General features: G+C 40.0%; 2 protein-coding genes across 4 annotated transcripts in view; one reads left to right on the plus strand and one right to left on the minus strand.

Moving 5' to 3' along the window:
* Positions 1 to 320: 320 nt before the first annotated feature.
* Positions 321 to 4,827, plus strand: LOC111572624 (spermatogenesis-associated protein 22). 3 transcript variants are annotated; one of them, XM_023276370.3, is made up of 8 exons: positions 321 to 531; positions 618 to 720; positions 1,383 to 1,520; positions 1,768 to 1,957; positions 2,354 to 2,711; positions 2,815 to 2,938; positions 3,030 to 3,127; positions 4,383 to 4,827. In XM_023276370.3, the coding sequence occupies exons 2-8, from the start codon at positions 681 to 683 to the stop codon at positions 4,572 to 4,574; spliced, it is 1,140 nt and encodes a 379-aa protein (XP_023132138.1). In that variant the 5' UTR covers positions 321 to 531; positions 618 to 680; the 3' UTR covers positions 4,575 to 4,827. The 3 variants fall into 3 exon arrangements, with proteins under 3 accessions (XP_023132138.1, XP_023132140.1, XP_023132139.1); XM_023276372.3 differs by having other exon boundaries at positions 2,818 to 2,938; XM_023276371.3 differs by having other exon boundaries at positions 621 to 720.
* A 24-nt stretch (positions 4,828 to 4,851) lies between these two features.
* The window catches only part of LOC111572620 (LHFPL tetraspan subfamily member 7 protein), a 128,520-nt gene continuing 108,462 nt past the window's right edge, over positions 4,852 to 24,909 (minus strand). The window contains exon 3 of the mRNA XM_023276362.3: positions 4,852 to 7,438. Within this exon, the coding sequence (XP_023132130.2) occupies positions 7,212 to 7,438 (227 nt within the window). The 3' untranslated portion in view covers positions 4,852 to 7,211. The remainder of the gene's footprint in view (positions 7,439 to 24,909) is intronic.

The raw sequence follows: 24,909 nt of genomic DNA on the forward strand, positions 1-24,909 counted from the left end.
TGCTTTTAAAGTAATCCAATACTGACGTGGTGTACCAACAGTTTACAGCTGCTTTCAGGTACAGCTAATTTTGAATACTTCTGCCTACTACAACCACAATACACTACAGTCGCGGAAGTACAACAAAAAACTCTCAACAAAGTATATTTAACAATTCCTTATTATTATTTCCCCTCATTATAAAAATGCACCACAAAATACACATTGGGAGGCATAAAGACGCTGTTGTTATTTCTTTGTTGCGCAGAGGAATTGGATGAACTGAGCTGTATCTACGACCTCCGAGCTTGTTTGAAGAACCTGAAGGCAACGGTGAATTTTGGCGCGTGCCGAACGATGTTCGTCGTTCGGACTTTAGCAGCTTCTCCCGACAACAATAATTTGTGATTTACGTACAGTCTTAACAGAAAACGATTTGGAACAGCAAAAACAACAAAATTCCAAGCGGCCCTTGGACTTTACAGCTGTGACGCTTTCCAGCTGGAAGAATTGTGTGAACACTGGCTCGTTAGCTAGCTAGCTAATTTTAAGGTATGCTAACCTTACAAGTCTGAGCAATATAAACTGGCTTAACTTGTCAAGTCAAGTGAGGTAACCTGGCAACGTTTCATTTTTAGCAGCAAGTGACTGAGCAGGACACCTTTTCTTCTTTGTGTTTCTGCTAATTGACTGCTACCACAATGAGGAGACAGGAAAACCAGCCACCTAGACCCACAGCAGGTATGTTAAAGACGTTTATTTCACAATCTGCAAACCACTCAACCACTGTGTTCATTTCCTCGTTTTAATGTGGGCAGTTTTGATTCCTGTCAGGCTGTGTTTGCTTTTTTGGATGGTACCACATCCAAAAAATAAGTATAATACTTTATTTCCTGCATTCTGGTGAATCGTTATGTATCAGTTTGCGCTTTTGCTGCATCAATTTATGGTGGAAATCTCCTTATTTGTTGTAAAGGAAAACAAAATTCAAGCACCATTTGACAGTTCACAAGATAATTGAATATAACGCAGTAAGACTCCCAGGCATTCTGTGTTGCTTTCCAATATTTATTCTCCTGCGGATTAATTTCTTGTATATTATCCCTGCTGAGACAACCCGTCATTAATTAGAATTAATTTATAAATCCTGGGACTTTAAAAGCTCATGTTCCAAACTTGCTGCACACTCAGAACACATATCATTCATACACTGAGCAGTAGACACTACACTGTTTACTCACAGTAAAAGTCCTTTGCCTCCGTCATATTTTTATTGGGATGACAACTGCAGAAATTCTAAATACTGAGAGGAATTTACACAAAACAATCTCCGCTTTTGGCCTAGTATATTGTCCCGAGTACTTTGTTATGTTCATTTGGGTTTCCTCTTCTGTCTCTATCAGGCTGCCTCTCTATTCCACTCTTTAACCAGAAGAAGAGAAACAGAATTCCTTTGACATCTACACCATCTGAGAATGAATTCTTTTCCCACAGTGAATACATGGCAAGCACCAGCTCAGCTACATCTCACAGCACACCAGGTGAAGTATTCAGTCTTTACGTCTCTACTATATATCTATCACTAGGTGGCAGTACAACCACAGAGAGAGATCTGATTCTTTCTGTTGATTGCATTGTATGTGTTTTAATGTAATGACTGCTCAAAGTCAGTCTCTAGCCACATAACATGGTGAAGTGTCTACCTGTGAAGGAAGATAACCACAGCTACAGACAGAGACAGCTGTTATTTGTAAGGAGTTTCACCTCTGAGAATACACTTTTCTACAGGTGCATATGGATGTTACCAGGCCTCAGGTCCATCTTCTGGTGCTCCCCAAAGGCACCAATGGAATAAACAGGGCGCCCCACAGTCAACTCCACCCCAGCAGTATGGCAACAACAGACCTGCTCCTGGACCGGGCCCTACAGTGAGAGCCTATGGACCTGTACCACATCCATATAAAGCTGGAAGTAGAAGGTGCCTTTTATTAACTGTTTGACTATTAGTATAAAATACTGTATGTTATGCTACTTGTTATAGTATATCTACAATGAAAGCTGCTCAGAAATCTGAAAGGGCAAAGTCAGATGCACTGGGTGTTGTTGATTTCTAAGTAATGAAATTCTAGATATTAATACAGACACCTGAACAAAAGAGGGAATGGTTTGCTGATGTATGGACACTAGTACTTATTAGGAGCAACAGACAACAAACACAATTTTTTGACCCTTGATTTTGCAGTAACTTGATTGCAGCCTAGCAGAGATAATGCATAAAAACATACACTAAAGAAATTCAAACATCATCCTAAAAGTTTGTCATGCTGAGTTTTAGATCACAATACATTATAACGGATTGTTATTTTCATTTTAGCTCAGGGACCGGACCCTCCAGCTACATAGTCAGACAACAGGATTCCAGTGCCAGTGTTAATTCCACACAGAACAAATATCAAGCCCCTCGCAATGAGAGCGCACAAAGCAAGCCAACGCCCCATACAGGTTTTTCTCAGATGGGTCGGCAGCCATCTCCGTATTCCCAGCAGTCCAGACCTCTTCTTCCTCCTCCTCCTCCTCCTCCTGTCCCACCACCCAGGAGGCCCTCTGCTCATGCTGTGCAGCCACAGAAGAACTCCTGGAAATTTACTAACAGTTTTGAACCAAAAAGATCTTCCTTTGAGGGAAAGAGGAGCTCAAATCAACCTCAGACTGCTCGACTAACTGAAACTCAGGTAGAGCGTGATATGAAAAATGTGTAATATACAGATATTTCACAGTCTGAATGTTTTATACTGTGGTTATTGGTCAGTGCAACATTTTTTTTGCTGTGTTTAGCAGGGGGCAATTCCAGTAAAGCCGGCCATCGAGAACTCACTGAGGATCCTAACAGCAGTTATTGATGGCATGAGACACTGGAGTCAGTTTAAAGACAAAGTGCCTTACTTATTTGAGATATTTGGTGAGCTGATTTGCAGTCTCTGTTGTCTCTGTTGTGGGCTGTTAAATATTTTTAAGCACCATCAATCTGACAGGCTGCGCTTCTCCAACAGCTACTTTAGACTCTGCGGTCACACTGGGTCGCTACGGAGCCAAGAACTTCCTCATCAGGGATGGGAAGGAGGCTGTGCAGTGCGTCTTTTATGAAAATGTGAGTTTGGAAAAACTAAGAAAATGCAAATGATTGTGTCTTTAAGTTATCAGAGGGTAATGTACATTTGAACACAGTAACATCTCTGACTCTTTTCAAGTTCAGTCAGACAAAACACTGACTTTGTATTTAGTAGTGTGCTATCCATGTTCAGTATCATGCCTATGATGCACTTTAGTTATGTACAGTCATTGTACAAGTAAACCAGTAACTCTGTACATTTTGTATGCAGGTGTGTAACTTTCCTTTCTTTATTCAAGAGCATGGCCATTCAGTCTGAGGGCATTATGTCTTCATGCTGTGTTCAGATTTTATAAAGCTTTCCTCAAGTGTTTACAGTGTAATTAGGTTCATACACTCCCACCCTCCAGGGCTTATTCAATGTGCTTGCCTTGTTTTTGTGAAGGAATTTTGGAGTTACAACATATACCAGTAGCTGAATTTTTGCTATAATATGTACATATAATAGTAGCCTCATAGCACATTTGCTCCTATCATGGCGCTAGAGGAGAAAATTAGGTCAGTTCATTTGTTTTCAGCACCCCATTTACCTGGGTTCAGCAAATCACTTGCCAGCATTAATCAACAAATCAAGGACCTCAAGTAAATATTTTTATTAAATGATGCTATCATTTTCTTCAAAAGGTAATTAATAAATTCCTATGTACACTGTGGAAATACATCTGTGGTGATATACTTGGTGTTAATTATGCTTAGTAGTGTGAGCATTGTTAGTGGGCTACAAACAATGAACACTGATGTGTCTTTGTGTTCCCACAATAACAGGCTGTAATAAGGAAAGTGAACGCACCTGCATGGAAAGAGCAACGATTTCATTCGTCAGTGCCATAGCTTGCATATTGAGAACACGAATCTGAAAGCAGAAGTTTTGTGAGCACACAGAAGTATTCTATGTAGAAGTAGATGCACTCAAACTGAAACATAGGACAGAGACAGAGAGAAATAGGACTGAGCAGGAGCACGGCAGATTTGCACCCAAGCAGGGTCTGTTGTGTAGAGAGAGCAGAATTTTGATGTAAAACATTACAAAATTTGAACGTAGATTGAAGACATAATATTCCCAAACTTAAAGACAATGGTCTTGAATAAAGAAAGAAACTCCATAGCAATCATCATTGACCTTGATTGGAATCTAGAGGGTGTCATATCAGATCTAACTTAACAATCTGTATATATTACTAATAAAATAAAACAGCACTGCAGTCAGACTTCATTTCTGTCCTTTGTCCAACAGGAGCGGGTGCTGCCTCGTCTCATCCGTGGTCAGGTCCATCGCTGTGTGGGTAACTATGACCGCAGCAGGGATGTCCTGATCTGTGTGTCCGTCAGGCCTGGCCTGCCCTCAGAGCTGAGGAATGCCCAGGAAGCTGTCAAAGCCTGTGATGCAGAAATGAGGTTGCTGGTAAAATTACTCAGTGAAGTCTGAGCATGAGCAGATACCTTCAACAGTAGTATACCTGTATTTGAAGGGGGTGCATGAGAGCCAAGGTTAGTGCTATGTTCTATACGTTGTTACAGTTGGAAATCCAAGTAGTTCTAAAAAAAAACGTCGTTTTGTAAAGTTTTTCACCAATAGAGGGTGGTGCTGTTTCCATTTGCTTGTATTCTGTAACAGTTTGCTTACATGTTCTCACATTTTTGTATTTATTTGTGATCAAATATAAAAGTAATTTAACAAAGCCCTTATTGAAAAGTAAAGCCTCTTTTTTTTATAAGTTATGAAATATTTTTATTACAAAGAAAATTCACAGAACAGCAAACATTGTTTAGAAGTTAATTCAGGTAAAGCAAACACGATGAGGTAATATCTCAAAATATATCTTTGAAAAACGGGGCAGTTAGGAATAACATGTGATATCAAGTACAGTTAGTTTATTTACAGTCAAACATCACAATGGAAAAAACAATAATTCTACTCTACCAAAACAGTTTCACCAGTGCTGAGACTTTACACACAATGGTTCAACAAATAGGGGAATAAATCCAGTGCAGTCACGCCAGTCATTCCCACACAGTCAAGCACAGTATGAGGTCCAATACAATACCAACAGTCCTCTCCTGATCTTCTTCAAATATGGCAACATAATCACAGTAATTTTTTTAATGTCAGCACATGTTAATATGGGAACCCAAATTTGGGGATTATTTAAAGTTTAACGAATTAGCAAACTCAAACTTATTATTGAACACGATTACCCACATAAACACCCACTAGAAAAGGGAGTCTAGCTTGATGAAATTGGCAGTGTACAGGGACAGTAAGTGGAAAAGTAGACATTTTGCTCTTGGGACATGACAGGAATGATGCCAGCGCTTAAAAGGAGAAATGGGTTGACGGAAAAACACACCAACACATTAGCTTATTTGAGGAGCGAATTATTTTAAGCCACGTTTTACACATAAGGTGAATTAATGTGGCAGCTCAGCAATGATGACCAAAGGCGAAGTTCATTTTGTACAGTTCCCTCATCTACCACTCAAATTCTAAATCACATAAGACAAGGATGCCAGGAATTAATCTGTTAGCTGCATGTCACAACCTTTTAATACAGCAATTCAAGTGATTTACCTTTTCTAGGTAATTGGCATAAACGTCTCAGGGCATAATTGAACACAAGTACATTACTTTCGTTTTTTTTTTCTTTCTGTCTGCCATTATCTCCAAGGATTTGAAGACATAATTTTTTTCCTCCACAACATTTTCTCAAGTTAATGAGATCATACTGCATCAAGTACAGGAGAAACACTTTACCGCTGAGAGGAAAAATATAACAGAAAAAAAAAATCACACAACAGGAGCCACAGTTTTTCAGCAGAAAAAGATGATTACCTGATAATTGTATTAAACACTTGTCTTGGTTATGTTAAAAGGCACAAGTTGGTCAGATCATGTTTAAAATCTAGATCAATTGTTCAACCGTTAACAAAGCTGTCTTATCATGCATTTTTGACAAAATTCCTACATCTCCCTGCCTTTTGCAATCATTTTTTCCTGAATTAGAGTGTTTAGTATTGTGTGTTGTAGACAGAAAAAACAAGCGAGTTACATTACACAAACAAATCTGGGAAAAAGGTTTACAGAAGGATGTAATATCCCAACAATTTCTTTTTGACAACACTGCTCTGAAACAACTACTTGTCATTATGATTCGCTTCCTTGTTAGAGAAGAGAGAAGATGATCCATTTGTCCTTTCGGCAGGTCTGATGCTGTGTCTATTGTCCTTTTCTTTGTGACAGTTACTAAATGCGCTGTCTTTGAAAGCTAAAACGTCTTCTTGACTCCCACTGGTTTGCTGCCTGGTCACAAGACTGAAGGGCAAAAACAGTCTGAAGAGAAAAATCCTTCAAAGCGTTGGAATTCTCTTATCAATGTGTTGTTTCGAAACCTCAAACATCAGCTCTGTTAAATCCAGACTATATTTACAGTCCAGCACTGTACAATGTAGATGCAGCTCCCTCAGAGTTGAGACACACGGGCCTAAATCCATGAATTGTCCCAGTCTTTGGCCATTCACATTGGCTCTCTTGCTGACTTTAGTGTTCTTCAAAAAATCTTACTGAAACACTGTTTGATTGCTCGAATCCTACTGCCACAAAATGTCATGCTTCCACTCTCTATATGCAGACAAATTCCAGTCTGTTTTGGAATGTTACATATGTTCTTGTTTTCACAAAAAAACAAAACAAAGGTAAACACTTAATTTTTTAGCAAATACTTGTTATGTTTGTTTCTTGAGTTTATCAGTTCTTTCGTCTTCCAGCTGCATCATCTCCAAAGCTGACATGAAGACGTATGTCAAACTCATGATATTTTGAGGGAAGAAATTATAACCACCAAGTATTAATAAAACATAAAACATTCCATTTAAAAGAACTGATTTTGAATTAATTACATAACAGATGCAGGAAGACAGTGTTTGTTCTTGTAGTGTCAGCTTTAGTTATCGCTGAGTGGGGCTTCCCAAGTAGCATCACCTTCAAAAACAAGATGCAGGTGTCCTTCCATGACATCAAGCCCAGGTTAGCGAGAATGATCAGGCGGGGGGAAAAAACAAGACATAACTATAACAGCGTGGGCAAAGGGGTGGGGGACAGCTGCTCCTTCGGTGCATATTTGGCAAAAAAGGGCAAGAAGACGGTGAGCATGACTCCAACGATAGCCAGCATGTAGCCCCAGCCGATCTGGCACTCGCCGGCGTAGTAGATGTCGGAGTCTCCACAGAAGGAGCGGACGAGTGAGGAGTTTAAGCCGAACGGGTAGACCAGCAGTCCGGCAGCCATGATGAAAACTGCAGAGAAAATACGAGACAGAGAAGTTAGATAGTGTACAGTATGCTTGTATAGATTTGTAGAAGAGAGATTTACCACAAATATACACAGTGAAAGTTATTCTTTCACAGATAAAATCTCACTGAGTATAGCAAACTCTGTTTTTAAAGTTTATTTTGGGGCTTTTTCAGATTTATTTGCTAGGATAGTAAAGAGAGACAGGAACCTTGGACAGAGAGTAGGAGTATGACGTAGCAAATGGTCTGACTGGCTGGGAATAGAGCCAGGAATCTGCTGCTCAGGGTATATATGCACATATGGTACAGGCACTGACCACTCAGCTATCAGGTTGACTTTATATCAAACTCTTTTTAAAGGAAAGAAAAATAAATATTTTTTTCTTCTCTAGTGGATTCAGCCCTGCAGTCAGGTTTTTTTTTCATCCCACTTTTGAGATATTTGTTTTTGCCACCAAGCCAGTGGAACAGAGGAGACTAGAATTCCATGTATGGTTTAGAATTTGTACCTTTTACTGAAGGAATAATACTCATAAAAGTTTATAAAGACAGTTATTAAGACCAAAAAATATCTCTCAATATCAAGGCAGCCAATTGCATGGCATCACTAAATGCCAATGAAAAAATATGTTTATTTATGTGATTTTTGTTGATTGTCATTTGATTTAAAAACAAAAAACTTTAACATCCAGTTAAAATCCCTGCTTTTGAGATTTTGCTATTTAATCAGATAGTCTCTCACTTTTTTTAATGCAACATGGGATTGGATCCTGATACATTGGTTCCCTAGATGGGAGTAAATACTACAGTGTATGATACTAGCAACGTAAACGAGAGTAGTAAAATAGCAAGCACTTTAAGTCTATTTGAATACAGCCTAAAAAAACCCCACCTCCGTCCATTTTCAACTCTTTTAAACTCAGTCCTCATCTGGCCCTCAACAAATAAATATAATCAAATAAATATACACTATTCACAAATACATTGTGGATAATTTATACTCATTTTAAATCATGAAAAAGTGAAAAATGACCAGTAGCTTACAAAATAAAAAACAGGAGGGATCAGTTTTTAGAATCTTTTTGTAGGCACAAACATCTCTGATGATTGTGTCACTGTCCTTATAAAAATCAGAGCATACAGTAATTAATGTTGGTTAAAATGATATATATTTTTTTCGTTTGATATCGACAGCTGTTTTGGGACTTATTTAATGAGGGCAAAATCCTTTGTTTTCAACTTTACAGTATTGAGACTCTTAGGTAGCCTGATGGCTACTTTATCTGCTTAATTACTGTAAGGTTTAAATCAAGCCCAGAATCTAATAAGTGTACACTACATGATACAAATGTAGGAATATTTAACATATTTTTAAGTTTTATTACATTCTGTTCCCGAAATCCATCCTTGGATGAGAATAATCCTGATTTTATTTATATATTTTTTTAGAACACCGGTATCCTAATCTGACAAACCAAGACTGGATAATGCAAAGTAATCTGATTTGAGAATTCTTTATTTGCTTTTGGACAACTCATTTTAAAGATATGATCCAGTCCGATAGCCAAAATCTAATCAGACTACTACCGAACTTCTGGGTCCTAATGGCTAGATAGGTATCGTTGGTATCACTACAAACTGAGAGCCACTTGGTGGCAGTAGAGGTTTTGCAGAAACAGACTCAAAGTCAAGTGTGTATTTTAGATACTTCATCGGGGCTGAAGTACCTCCATTTGCCCTGAGACTTATGATTTGTTGCTTTGAGTTACATTTATAAAAATAAACCATGACCTCGTAGTTTTAGAAGCCCAGCAGTGGCACAACAGAGCTTTTAATGTATTGAACAACAAAAGCACAGATGACCTGTAATTGAAAGAACCTTCTAATGGTGAATGATTCATGTCTCTTTAAATCCACTTGCACTCTTTATTTCAAAACTCCTGGGCTTCGTAAAAAGAAACTCCCCCTGCACCTCTGCAGTGATCAGCTTTCTCAGACACTCTCCTCAGCACCCATGCAGCCAGAGAGCGGCTCACTCTTACAAATTGAGTCAAGTCTCCCAGTTCGCGCTGCCAAACAGTTATCGACTGCGCTACGGGCTATCATTGCTGCTCTTAGTCATTCTGAGGGCTGGCTGGATTTCCATTACAATTCCAGGTGTCATAGTTGTTTTAGCTTTAGAGAGCTGAGGTTACTGGAAAAGCTTGAACTCGTGATAGTGAGTTGCTCACTTGAAAACACAACAAACTTGTCTTTTATTACGCTGTATTGATTTCAGGGGATGTTGGTTTTCCTACTTTCAAAGACAGCAGCTTCATGGTCAGTGGAAAACAGTGCTCATATGTGAGCTACAATGCAATAGCTGTATGAGTATTAAATCGATGGTTTGTGTAGGCAGTGAACAGTTGCAGCTGAATAAGGATGAGGAGGTAGGAAGCTTTCAGTGATGTTCTAGTTGCACACTGGGGGCTTTGGGGATGACTGTTAGGTAGAGAGAAAGTGGAGCGAGAGGGGGGAAACAAAGAAAGAGGTATGATTGAGCAAAGTAGAGATATCTCTTGAGTATGGTTTGTCTAGCCTCCTGTAGTGCCTCTGTGGAGTTCATTCAGGACCTTCCTCTCACCCTTGATTAGCACAACCCAGTACCTGGCCTTCCCAGCTCTCTGAGCGGCCCCATGTTTTATCTGTAGGGGCCCAACGCCTCAAAGCTCACTGCTTAATGGCATTTTAATGACCTTCTTTATCAAACTATCCTTGGCTTTTGTAGAAGAAACACAAAGACACATGCGTGTCTGCAGCCAAAGGGCTGCTTCTCTTTTACACTGAAGTGATGGCATTTAAAGAAAAGTAGGACACAAAGCCAGAATGGGTACATGAACCACAGCTCGACATAGTCCTGAAATAATCAATACAGGAATGAAACCCAGGCAGAAGTCTCTAACAAGTGTCAAGGAAGCAGAATGAGGACTGGATTTTATCAATCAGACCAGGACGGTATACAGGGTGGTTGTCTGGATCAGATAAGCTGCACCTCAGGCTGACTTGATCTCTGCAAGCCTTTAATGAGAGAAGAAGTGTTGAGGAGCTGTAAAATCAACCTCAAATCAGAGGCTAACTCGAAATGGATCAATTTTATCCTTGCAAATCTCAAAGAGATGAAACCAAACCAAAGTGCATTCAGAAGTCTTAAAAGGGAGTTCCATCGATCCTACACATTAAGTCTGTTTACAGATTTGGGGATGCTCTATTCTGTATTTATATTTATGTATATATAAGGCCTTTTGTGACTCCAGAGAAAGCTGTGTGGAGATACATGGCCTCAAGTGATATCATTTGAGTCAGCATTGGTTGATGCTGAAGAATACAACTTTGTAATTTAGAAAATAAGCAAGCTTATCAGAGCTTTCAGCTTAAATCCCTGCAATTGTACAGAGAAAATACAAGCAATGTGGCGACCAGACATCAGGGAATGTCAATGATATTCAGTGACATGTAACAATGACAGGTGAAATAATTGTTGGCAAAGTAGGCCGGTACTGAGTGAAACTAATCTCAACTTTGAGGTGACGCCACTGAGGCAGCTACCAATGGGAGCAAAGGATACCATTGATTAACATATGATGCCATCACTGAGGTCCCCAAATGTTTACCAGGAGGAAACAACAAACCTTGACTTTGGTTCCTGCAACTTCAACCACATCAAAATGGAACACCTGCATTGTGGTCTGCAACAAACCCTCATTGCACAACTGCACTCACAACTCACATGAGGACATAAAAGCGTAAAAAGCGGCCACCTGGGTCTGTGTTTCTGAAATCAGTGATATATGAAAAGTTTGTTGTGTGGGTATGGAGACTTGGCAGGATCTAACAGCCAACGATGCTGGGTATCTGTCTTCACCTCAGACAGGTGAGTCAAAGTTTTACAGTGAGCTTAACAACTGAGCTTCACCACAGCTATTGGTGTATTATTTTAAGGCAGCTCTATTTACTAATGTCTACAAAAATGAATATATATAAACCAAAAGAAATTAAACTTTGGTGAACTGTTGCAGCATAGGCTTGACAGTTTCACTCGATATTTGCATTGGGAAATACACAACAAAGTTACCTAGGCAACTTTAGTCCATGTTCACTAGCGGTCATCTGTCAGCTACAAACGATGAGTGATGAGTGAAGCATTGTATGCGTGAATGGGTTTAAGGCTAGAGGCTTGAGGCTACATTTGCACGACAACACACCAGAATCTTTGACCACGCCTTTGGCTGTTTACACTATGGGTAATGAAGGCACCAGGTTTTGACAGCAAGAAGAATATATGGACTAAAAATGACTGCTGGATCAATGCGCAATTCTTTATTTGAACTCTTTGATAGTCTGACTGCGCCATTGCATACTGTACAGGATGGATAATGCAGAACAATGAAGTCTGTGTTTTGTGAAAAAACTGCAAATAAGGTTTGGAAAACCATGGCACAACATTGCAGTTTCTACTACAGGGTGGATGGCTCTCATATCCTAGCGGAGATGGACAGTGTGATCAAACAGGCTGACATGACTGAAGCCTGACTGGTTGCACAACCTATACACCCACACTTAACGTGGTAACCTGAATTCCTTTGGGCTGCTGACATCAGTGCATGACCACGCAATAGTTAGTCACCACTGAGATCACATGAAAGCAGAATATTCAGTCAACTCCTTGCTATTATTGTTATGGGAAAAAAAATCCATATTTGAGCCTCAAACAGAGCTTAAATCTCTGCAACACAGATAAAGTTAAATTCCTCATTTAAACACAAGGGTGTTAAACAGCTGTTGTCAGTAGCCACCAGGCAGTAAAACGCTGACTCCTTTCATTATTCACCTCCTGACTCGGACTCAGGTAAGAAAGAGTTTATGAACCTCCCATGCCCCAATTAACGGCCTGCATTTGTAAGCGCTTAAGACTGGGTGGAAAGTCTGGCTCCTCCAGACCTTTCTCTACTAAGAGGAATAAAGAGTAGACGTGTGGAGAGACTGTGTCAGCCCCAATCACAAGAGAGCTGCTGAGGCTATCGTAAAGGCTCAGAGATGATGAGACAGTGAATAATGGAGAGGCCTCAAGTTAGCTGGGCAGTGATGTGTCCCAGTTTCATTGCAAACATTCCACACGGAGCCAAAGAGGAACTTACGATCTTCCTAGGCACGTGTTAATTTACAGTATAGATGGCAGAAGCCTCTTGGACATTTAAATTTGTATTCAATCTAAAACATATACAAACCATCTTGTGCTTAAATGCAGTTTCAGTTCTTAACAATGGCTGCTCTGCTCTGCAATATTTCTGTCTCTAGGTTACTTTTCCAATTATAATATTGTCCTTCAACACACTTGCAGTCTGTTAATCTAGAAAAGTGTCCCTGGATTACTCTCTGTATTGTATTTCTCGTGACTGCCAACTTGTTTGAATGCACACTTCATTAGCTTTGAAGTGTGTGTGCAGACTTCTGACTGTGGGAGTGAAATATTGATTTGGAAAGTCAAAGCACCCAGAAGCATCCAAGAGCACTAGATTTCATTGTTCACCAGCTCGGCCTGTTTTCACAGGTAGCTGCAAGGCTGCGCAGCCCTTTGTGCTGGCTAGTGAACAGCAAATACCTTTATGTGCTTGCTTCTCTGGTCTCTTGTAAAGATTTTGTGTGTGTGTGCATCGCGGTAAAGGTAGCAGAGAAGTGAAGCAAAATTAAATAAAACAGACGAGAAAGCATTGTGCTGCCATACAAAGACTCAGTGCAGCTTTTACCAACTAAATGAACTAAATTAACCTTGAATCTCTTTCTCAGTGGTGTAGCGAGAAATGGAAAGCTGCTCCCAGAGATGGTGAAGCAGGTTCACAGCGGTGAGAATGAGAGAAAGAGATTGAATAGGATTGTGGAGCAGGAAGGTGTGTGATAACCTGGCATCCAAGCGTGACACTGAATCAGTTTCATCACAGACCTCTAACATAGAAATCACTGGCTTTGTTTATTACACAAGCCTTGAAAGTCACAGGATTACTCTTGTGTCATATTTACGCGTGGGCGCCCTGAGTTCAGCTGGAGAAATCTGCAATCTACTATCTTCAGAAAATGTCAAAAATCCAATATACTGTCGTCCTAGACTTTCATACAGCTTGTATCTAATGTTCCTCAATTTTATTCTTCTTCACATACTGCTAATAAAAATTCAATTCTACGAGCTTCAAAGCCCCTTTCATTACAAAGCTAAGGCCTCTGCCTTGGATCAAACTCTATTGCAACCCTGTGCTGACTGTCATAACTCTGTTAGCAGGAGGAAGGGTTGAATGAAACTCAATAGTAAATGGGTGGCTCTCCCACTGTGGATGCAGCGCTCTTTAATTCAAACTTTGCCATGGTGTCATCTGTCTGTGTTCTGCCTTGGGCAAAGAGCTACATAAAATACAATATATTAAGTGCAGTGATTATTGTCACCACGGCCCAGACAGAGAGACGCCTGTTTAGAGGAGGCCATGCAGTAAAAGCTATTGAACAGAAGCTTCATACTGATTCACTCCCTAAATATGTTAGAATTTTGTAAAGGTAAAAAGGGAGATTTACAATCAAACAGCAGCTTAGATAGACAGACAGACAGACAGACAGACAGACAGATAGATTAAACCTTTATTGATCCCGCAGCGGGGAAATTTACAGTGCAACAGCAGCAAATAGAAGAGCAGTTTACTAACATGCTGTCTTGGTGTGTTCTTCTTTAGAGGGCAGGCCCTTTAAAGTGTTTAATAATGAGAAGTCAGCAGGCGAAGACCACACCGACATTGAAAAATAAGAGAGGCCATGTATACAATGTAGATTCAGGCCTCGCAGCCTGCAAGAAGCAGCTAGAATATATTAGAATAGACTAATGCCCTCCTTATCTTCTCTAACCTACATGCCAGACGGGCAGTCAGGTGGAAACCACCAACTCCATCGGGACGAGAGCAGTCAGACGTGTAAATACAAAAACATTAGAAGAAGAAGAAGAAGCACAGAACCACAGAGGTCCTTTGGGTGTTGCTTGTATCCTCTGTGTCACCGGCACCCACTGCTTACTCTCACTTCTCAAAGAAACTTCTTATCTGGCTGCTGTCCAAACGGGGACATTATCTGCTGCTACTATTCACTTCAAAGACACGTGAAAGAGTGCACACATTAGACTGTGGACTTACATAACCACAAACCTGTTTGATGTCACATTACCTTGCACAGCAAAGACATCAACACACAAGCCGGAGGAGGAAAAACACACACATTTTTCTTCTCTGTCAAGGCCTGCCTTCTTCCAGGTAAAGTTGCAGGCAAATTCAAATCAACAACAACAAAATGTGGCTAATAAATCTTGATTTTCCAACACAACGCTCATTTGTTTGTGTTGTCGGACATGTTTGTCGATGATGAAACGCAGTGGCAGGAAACATATGCTGGAAGAAACTGAGAAATATTGCTTAACTACAGATGCAGGCCCAAAGCTACCGATCAGAACTGCTGTTCTTCCGCTGTGCCTTCCTCTACCACGTTCTTTACCGTGTTGTCTCTCCTGTTCTATTTACATAAACAAGCATTTTCCATGAGAAGAACAGGTGAACGGATGCCTGTCTAGTCCCGTGTAGATAATAATAACCCAGATGTGATCAGGCAGACTGATGTAAATGAGGTGCTGATTTACAGCAACAGCCTGGGGCAGAAAACACAAAATACAACCCACATGCACACACAGCCTTACATTGCACATACACAGGCACATACTCTTATGTGAAGGTGTTTGCATAAATGGGTCTAAACTGGATAACTTCGTCACTGTGTGCATTTGCTCGATATGTGTGTGTGCCACAATAAAATCATAACAAAGGGCAGTGCATGGTAGTGGTTTGTCTCTAGGAAATTGCTTTTTCACTGGCCGCACACGAGGAATATTTCCATTTCCCCCTCTATCTACAGACGAATGGAGATAGGGATTGATAATTTCTGTTCTCTCTCACACGTTTAACTCACATTTTTTCCCACTACAACTCCTGATCTGCAGGCATGGTGAAGGAAGCAGAGCGCTGTCCGAAACATGGATGTGACCGAGCATCAGGGAGAAACTACAAATAACACAGTATGTTTGAGGAACCTAGAGAGCTCAATAAAAAACATTTTAAAAAAACATCTTTAAAGGTCCTATATTATACACCTATTAAACACATTCATGTGAATCTTTCATGTACCCATAATGTGCATTTTAAGTTTTCAGCTCAAAATATAGCACAGATCTTTCATTTTACAAGGCAAATAGTTTAAGCCCCGATTCAAATGGACTGTTTTAGTGTCTGAGGTTGCTCTCTTCGTCTTTGGAAAGAGTGCTGCAGGCACATCTCTTTTTCGATGCACTCAAAATCACGTTTTCTTTTTACTTTCAGTGCATGATGCAGCTGTCCTCAAAAAGCATGTTGTGTTGCTGTGTGTACACATATGGGACATACTACTTTGTCATAATCTTGCACCCTAAGCTTTCACCGTGTTGCTCATGTATTTATCACTGTCTGTAGTTTAAAGTCACCAGTTTGTGTGCTCTCAGCAGCTCAAGCTTGTTACTCCAATGAGACCCTGTGACATACGTGACATATCTTTCACTGTTCAGAGGGTTGTGGGTTCAAATGGCCAGAAAACCATGCTTGCTTGCATAGTGCATAATGAGACTGGATGTAGTAGGACATCCTGGTATTTTTTTTTTGCAATGTGTTGAAACATACTAAATCTTTTTCTGCCATACTATTAAGTATGGTAGTACGGGTATTAGAATACACCCTCTTCATTTACTCTGTTCAGTAAGTGGCAGAGAAAAGTCCAGAGGAACAGTCAGTCGGGGCGGAGTTTACCCTGTTGTGACACACAACAGGCTACAAACCTGAACACTTTGTTCAGAGATGTAAACTACTGTTCAAAAGTTCAGGGTCACCCAGACAATTCCATGTTTTCCATGAAAACTGACACTTTTATTCTTTTGCTAACCTCTGCTTGCACAAGGGTTTTCTAATCATCTAAACACCATTAACTAACACAATGTACCATTAAAACAGTGGAGTGATGGTTGCTGGAAATGTGCCTCTGTACCCCTATGTATATATTCCATTAAAATCAGCTGTTTCCAGCTAGAATAGTCATTTACCACATTAACAATGTGTAGACTGGATTTCTGATTAATCTAATGTTATCTTCATTGAAAAAAAATGCATTTCTTTCAAAATTAAGGACATTTCTAAGTGACCCCAAACTTTTGACTGGTAGTGCATATTTCCTTATCAAGGGGGAAGATCTTGTTTCATAATTTATGGGTCTCCAGACACCCTGGGGACACATAATAATGTTCAAAAACATGTGGCCCCTTATAAATAAAATGAGTTGAAGCACCATACAGCTCTGTATACCAACTCCAACAGATGGGCCACAACAGTCTCCAGACATACATATCTAAATGTGCATTGAGTTTTCTCCATTATCTCGACCCCTCGGTGTGTTCAAGGTGAGGAATGGTAGCGTGGAAGATGAAAGTTTGGGAGTTGCAGGAAGTTGAACCGTGTCAGCAATGAATCTTCAGGTAGTCAGTTGGGACCTGGTGGAGCGTGGGCATAAACAGCAGGGACTCCATCCTAATGTGATGAGCTGTGCTCTAGTCTGCACACAGCCATGATAATTAAGCTCAGTGCACCTCTGGGAAATTATGCTAATGACGTTCCTCCAACTACCTACATATCTCGAAACGTTTGGCTTAAGGTGATCACGTACGGAGCGGCAAGTAAAACACAACTCCCTAATAAATGTTTCTGAGAGGGGTTCAGGAGGAGAGAAAACGGGGAGTGGGAAGAGAATGAAGAGAAGAAGAGATAAGTTTTCAAAGAGGAATTTGAAGTACTTCGGTGGATAGACTTGTAATTGCTAATATGTTTAGTACTTTATTTTCTTCAAAGGAGGGAAAGGATTTAGAGAGTGCTGCTCTGATTGGACCGGGCATTTTCAAATGGACCTCACATTTAAGAAAGGAGCCTCACAAAGCAATTAAAAGTTAAAGTGACAGAGTTCAGAGAGAAACGTGACAATCAGTAGCTTGTGATGACCAGGAGCTGCTACTTTTCACTAAAATGATTAAAGACCCCCTCCAGTGAAAATCAAGTATTTTACCTTGTGACTATGTCCATATGGTGTTTTCATTATGCTAGAGCAAAATCAGCAGTCAATGTCATGGCCGAGTAGTTCCACCTTGAAACTACAGGGTGCTAATGACAGTCTCATAAATGGATTCAGACTTACTGGGTTTTACATGTAAGAAGTGTGAAGAACCAATCCTGTCAACTTGCAGGGTGGAGCTTTCTGTATCATTATTAAGTTTGAACATGTACGGCTGAACTACTGATGTATTGTCATAAGCATGTTGAATATCATATCAGAAAAGGTTAATACAAATCGCAAAATTTAAAAAAAAAAAAAAAAAAAAAAATTCATTATTTTGAAAATAGCTTCATTTCCTTGCTTAAGGTGATTTTTGACTTTTTTGAAAAAGGAGTTGATGACATAATGAGTGACGGAAACGTCTCTCTGACTAAGTTATGAAGTAGCAAACACATAACTCGCATGACGAATCAACTGTTTCTGAAGCATTCATTGTCTTCGTCTCCGGACAGAATGAAACATGAACAATACCAGCTGAAATGAAAACATTATTATACATTTCTCAGCTGAACACAATTCCAGAAGCTTTCTATCCATTTTTCATCTTATAGGTGACCAAAGTTTCACTTAGTTTGTTTCTCCTTTGTCTTTGAGGTCGCAAACAAGTGCTTTTGTTTTCCAGTTTATTACAGCAATGTAAAAACTAACCTATAGCACCACTTTCTGGCTTTCTTTCAAAAGCAGCTACTGGAGTGACATTCGCTGAACAAGTTTTCCTCTTATCTTTCCACAACATTTCAAAAAGCTGCTTCAAATTCATTGAACAATCATATGGAAACATAGCTATTGCGTAGTTTTACAGTGTTTGAGTAGAGTCGTGAGTGAGCTGGTGTGCTAGAGATGCAGTGAGTAGCAGCTGGGTGTTTGCAGAGAGAGGCAGGGACTTCATAGATCTGCACATTCTAAAGCAAGCAAGGGTGCAGGTACATCTAAGGCATTTTAAGTTAGGAAGGGGTTATATTCACAGAAAAAAACTCTAAATATGTAACTTTGAAATGCAGATATGAGTTTTTAGGGGTTTATTCAGTAATCAGACTTCAATTCAATTACCTGATTCCAGCTTGATTTATCGGGGCCATAAAGAAGTGAGACAAACCAAAGGTGTATGCTGTCTGCAAAGCTGGTTTGAAACTACAAGAAAATTACTTGTCAAGGTCCATGTGAAAGCGACTTGTTAAAGAGAAGATCCAACTATTTTCCAGTGGAAATGGTCCACTGCTGTCAATGGAGGCAAAAACCTGTTGACCTTGAGAGATGTACAAAAGAGATAAAAAAGAGAGAGAGCAAATATAGCGAAAGCCGAATGAGAAAATAAAACACAGGGAGTTGGGAGAGATTAGCCGGGCAATAAAATAGCTCCTGCTATCTTTAGAGTGAGCAGGCCTGCCTGTGTACTGGTCAATCAGAGCTCAGTAATAGCTCTCTTTATCACTGCGTCATTCAGTCAGCTCTAAACTCATTCACTGTACTGCATGGGTGGCTCAAGCCCTCCTCCCAGAATGCACTTGGGCATCTAACTGTTTTGTTTAGTCACATAAACTCTTAATGATTTAGACTTGTACAAGCGTTTTGCATCTTGGAGATCATATTAGATGAAGCTTTAATGATTCTGTGCAGCACTGTAGCAACAAGAGAATGTGCCGGAAACACACACACACAGTATTAAAGATAAGACAGCAAGGAGTCTGAGAACATTTTGTGGATACACTCAACAAACAGAGATATCAAGATGGTGTTTGGGTAAATTAGAGGAATAATTCAACATTTGGAAAAAAGGCCCTCTTGCAGAGACACTCTCTTTTCTATCCGTCACTAGACAGTTTAGCGTAACGACTGGAAGCAGGAGAAACAGGGAAACCTTCAACACCTCACAGTTACACACTGCCTGTCCAAAAAAAAGTCACACACTCTAATATTTTCTTGGACCGCCTTTAGCTTTGAGAACGGCCCACATTCACTGTGGCATCGTTTCAATAAGCATCTGCAAAGTAATTCATTTCTGTCCAGAGTTGGATTAATTTTCTGCCAAGATCTTGCATTGATGATGGCAGAGTCGGATGCTACACAAAGTCTTCTCCAGCACATCCCAAAAATTCTCAATGTTGCTGAGATCTGGACTCTGTGGAGGCCAATCCATGTGTGAAAATGACGTCTCATGCTCCCTGAACCACTCATTCACAATGTGAGCCCCATGAATCCTGGCATCGTCATCTTGGAACATGTCCATGTCATCAGGGAAGAAAAACTCCATTGATGGAAAGACCTGGTATTTTTTAGTATAATTAGTCAGCTGACCTCATTCTTTGGGCACATAACGTTGCTAAACCTGGACCTGACCAACCCCAGATTATATCACTGCCCCACAGACTTGAACGGTAGGCACTAGAAATGATGAGGGCATCACTTCATCTGCCTCTCTTCTTGCCTTGATGCTCCCATTACTTTGGAAAAGGGCAAATCTGGACTCATCAGACCACATGACCGACCACATTTCTTCCTCAAAGATGAAGGTTCACTACTATCCTTCACGTTTTAATAATGCGTTGGACTGTTCTTAATCCAGTTTTAGTACTTTTAGAAATCTCCTTAGTTGTTTTCTTTGCTTGATTCAGGCCAATAATTTGACCCTTCTGAGACAGATTAACATCCTTTCCATGACCACAGGATATGTCTTCCAACATGGTTGTTTAAGCAATGAGAAGCTCCTCACTGCATCAGCTAGGGTTAAATAAGTTGTTGCAGCTGAAACATATGCATCACTGCAGTAATTATCCAATGGAAGACTCTTACCTATTTGCTTAGTTAAATCCAGGTGGGGACTTTTGTTTTGGACAGGCAGTGTGTGAAGAGTTATGCACTGGCATATTTTCTATAAAGTGCTTTCCAACAGAGAAATATGACTGATGTTACAAATATAAATAACAAGTTTAAATATAAAGCTTAACAGCCTACAATATTACATACTGTACCAAATTACCTGACTAACATAAATTTTAAGGTTAAGAACCTGCAATATTATTTATTATACAACTGTACATACCAAGTTTAAATATTAAAGTAAGATCTTACAGTAGTATTTATTGTGTGCATTTACCATACCAACTTAAATTTTACACTCAATAACCTACAACATTATTTAACACAACAAATAGCCTGACTATTTTCTGAAAAATTAAGGCAGCACCCTAAAAAAATTCTACACAATAACCCAAAGCAACTGGTGAAGAATAAATGAAAAACTCTCTTTTAATAGACGGAGACAACCAGAGATGCAAAAAACAGATTTAGCCGTTCCCACCCTGTTTCCTGTCTTTACACTAAGCTAAGCTTCCCAGCTGCTGGATGTAGTTTCATATTTAACATGCAGTTATGGTAGTAATATTATCTAACTCTTATGAAAACAAATAAGTGTGTTTGCCAAAACATAGAACTATTTTTCTGAGAAGACTAGTTCATCCAAGTAGTGAATAATCATATTTTCTCTTTACATTGAGTATACAATATTTTGTGAGTTACTGGGACAAAGAGCTTCTGCTGCTGAATTCTGCAATAAGAGAATAATGTAAAATGTGAATAAGAGAAGGAAGAGAAGGAAACAAAGAATGCCAGAAATACAGAAAGCATACAGAGCAGAGCATGTAGTTAGCTGGGCAGCATTTTCACAGCCTCCAAACAAAGACCACTTTGAGTGTGTGACTCTGAGCTCCCTGTGCATGCTGAGCCATCTGAACTCTTGCTTATGACTGCGAATCTCCATCCTGGGAGCACTGTAGCGATGACACATGAATCTCAAACGTTGCATCCGATCTATCATCTTAATTACTTCCATTTCCATATCGCCATCTATTTTTTTATGTTGCAAATTAATTTACACTTCAGACAAATTGCTTGTCCTTGACTTCCTTATCCGTTATGAGGCAACCCGCAGTGCACACGGGGTTGAGTCAGTGTAAACCTAACCAAACCTAATCCGTCACTCAATCCAGCCATCCCACCTCGCAGATTGAATTAGCACAGTTGACAAAGTACCTCACTTGTGTGGGTGGGAAAATTAATTGTAAAATTACGAGAGATAAAGTGGCGATTGGATTGGAGACATTTATCAGCTGTGAAATGTGCGACGATGTTGTGTTGTGGAAAAGTCATTGAAGAAACAATGGTTTGTCTGATGAAACCTGAAGGTCTGTCCCTGCGGTCCATGTGGACGGCTGCTAAAGGTGACATCTGTGTGTGTGTGTGTGTGCGTGTGTGTGTGTGCGTGAACACAGCCGTGTGTCTGACATTAACCCTGAGATTGCGTTGACAGCCTGTGGCCCTGAGTCTCAGCCCTTAAGCTAGACGTCTCCTGGGTTCAGTTGCTGCCTCAGGTCCTACATAGGATGTCAGCCGTGAAAGCCAGAACAACCCAGCAACACTGGTAGGTGCACTGAATATCCAGCTGTGCTGTGGCATCAGATATTACATCTGCGTGCCACAGTGGTAGATAGTAAGGTAAATCAGAACATGCCACAATGAATATGACACAAGCTTTGATTTCATGTCATGTATGTCTAATTCTAAGCAGCTGAGAGCTACTAAATAAGCAAATGGTACAACTTAATTGGCCCCATAAGGCCATACATAAGAATCGCAAGACACAAAAAATCTATTTAGAGACTCAAAATGACTACAAAAAGAAGCAAAGCGACTACAAAGTGGTGCAAAACAACCACAGAAGACACAAAATCAATACAAAGGGAAAGAATTACAAAAATATGCAAACCAACTCCAGAGATGCGAAACAGCCAGAGACATAAAATGATGACAAAGAGATGCAAAGGACTACAAAAATAAGCAAAACAACCACAAAAAGGACAAAAAAGGACTGAAATGCGATGCAAAACACCCACAAAGAGATGCAAAATGACTACAAAGGGACATAAACCAACTCCATAGAACTACAAATAGAAAATCACAACAAATAGAATCAAACAACTACAAATTAAATCAAAACAGCCACAAAGAGACAGAAAATAACTACATGGAGACAGAAAGCAATTACAAAGAGATGCAAAACAAACACAGACAAATAAAGACTACAAAGAGATGCAACGCAAGCATAAAATGAGATTGAAATAGGTAGACATAAAATGATAACAAAGAGATGCAAAGGACGACAAAAATAAGCAAAACAACCACAAAATGACAAAAAAATGACTGAAATGAGATGCAAAACAACCACAAAGAGACACAAAATGATAAGAGGGTGATGCAAATGACTCACAAAGAGGCACAAAATAATTGCATAGAGATAGAAAGCAATGGCAAAGAGATGCAGAACACACACAGGGACACAAAAAGACTACAAGGAGATGCAAAAGAACTACAAAGAGACGTAACGCAAGCATAAAATGAGACAAAGTGATGACAAAGGTGCAAAACTAGTGCGAAGCAATTGAAAACAACCACAAAAAGAAGGAAAAGTGAACACAAAACACATGTTACTTGTAATTGTTGAGTCCCAACTAGAAGCTATTTAGTGCTTTTATTTCATATACCAATATTTCAGGTGATTTAGTTGGCATTTCATCTACTACACTGAATGAACAATGTGTTTATTAATAATGTACAGATTACTTTTACCAAGAAATGTGCTTTAAGTGAGCCTTCACATATTTCACAATGTGTAAAATTTCGCACCCCTGGTCATATTTTTATAAACCCGCCCCTGCTAAGAACATGCATAAAAACAGCACAGAAGATGTGGTGGATCTTGTTGAATAAACATACATTTATACATAAACACAGAAACTGCGCCAGTTATTTGATAGACTACAGTGAAACTCAAAACCCCCCACAGAACACCACAGGTATAATGAAAAGTACAAAATGCATGAATTCATGAGGCGGGCTAAGAGCCGGGTACTTATTTTCCAATTGACTGCCACACATTTTTCAAATTGCAAAATGTGTTTTAAATGGCTCTCCTACATCCTGGGGTTACAGAGCTCACTCAGCACATAGACGACCCTGTAACTCAAATGAGGAAATGTAAAAAAAAAAAAAAAAAACAAAGCCCCGCTACAGGAATTCACCTTTGTTGCGTAAATTAATGTTGCATCCACAGACAGTTTTTAAAAAGTGTTGCCTTGGCAGTGTGTTGTTTATGAAGCAGTGGAGGAGAGAATCAGTATGAATGGGATGTGCACAAGGATGCTGTAGACAAAGAAAGTCAGGAGCTCTGCACCTGGGCATAGTAACTATATATGAGCTGCCATTAATCAGATGTGTGTGTGTGTGTGTGTGTGTGTGTGTGTGTGTGTGTGTGTGTGTGTGTGTGTTGAAATTGTGCCGCTTTGTGTTGCTTGCGTAGTCTGCACATCTGAAAATAATAAATGAGTGTCCCTGAGTGTGAGTCTTGATCTTTATCTGTGTGTATGTATGTTACCATATGTATCTCTGCTGCTTTTTTTGCATTTTGAATAGAAAGGGCTGACAGTACACCATTAAATGTGCTTAAATTATGCTTTCAATACCACATTGGCCATTCTATGCAACATTTAGCGCTTTTACATGCTTTTTGTTCTGTAGGACCATCTAAGCACAGTGATAGAGAAAACCTTCTCTTTGCTTTGCCTGTTTAGCAGGTGGTATACCGGCTGTGGAAATGAATTGTGGCTGTACAGTGAAAAGCACAATCCAATATTGGCTCTGGACTCAGTGCCATGCAAAGACGTGCTGAGTGAATTTTTTTGGACAGTATCCACTGCTGTTTGCAAATGCTCTAAAATATAATGTGCTTATTTGTGTTCCATTATGGAAAAGTTAAGTTCCAATGTGCTTGCAGCAGAGGTAAACACAGCCCATCCTCCCAGAAACAAAACAGGACAGAAGTGCAGTGGAGGCAGAATGCTTTCTTCAAAAAGTGAGATGAGAAGATGTTGCTGCCTCGCAGCACAGAGGAGCCGTGTGTCCTGTGCAGTGGCACCAACCTGGATGATCATTATCTGCCGATATATAGAAACCTTTATGAAGAGTGCAGGATGCAGCTGGGTGTGTGTGATGGGGGCAGCAGCATAATGAATCCCTACAGGAGACACGGGGCCCTGCTGGGCTGCTGTAATGAAGCCCTGCCCCGACGTCGCTCCCTGACCCACTGGCATTAAGGAAAAATGGAAACCATTACCTTCAGCCTTCATCACAGAGCACCAAGTGGGGGGACTCGGAGGAGACACAGGTGTGTGTGTTGGTCAGGA

This window comes from Amphiprion ocellaris, chromosome 14 (assembly GCF_022539595.1).
Source record: "Amphiprion ocellaris isolate individual 3 ecotype Okinawa chromosome 14, ASM2253959v1, whole genome shotgun sequence".
Taxonomy (NCBI): domain Eukaryota; kingdom Metazoa; phylum Chordata; class Actinopteri; family Pomacentridae; genus Amphiprion; species Amphiprion ocellaris.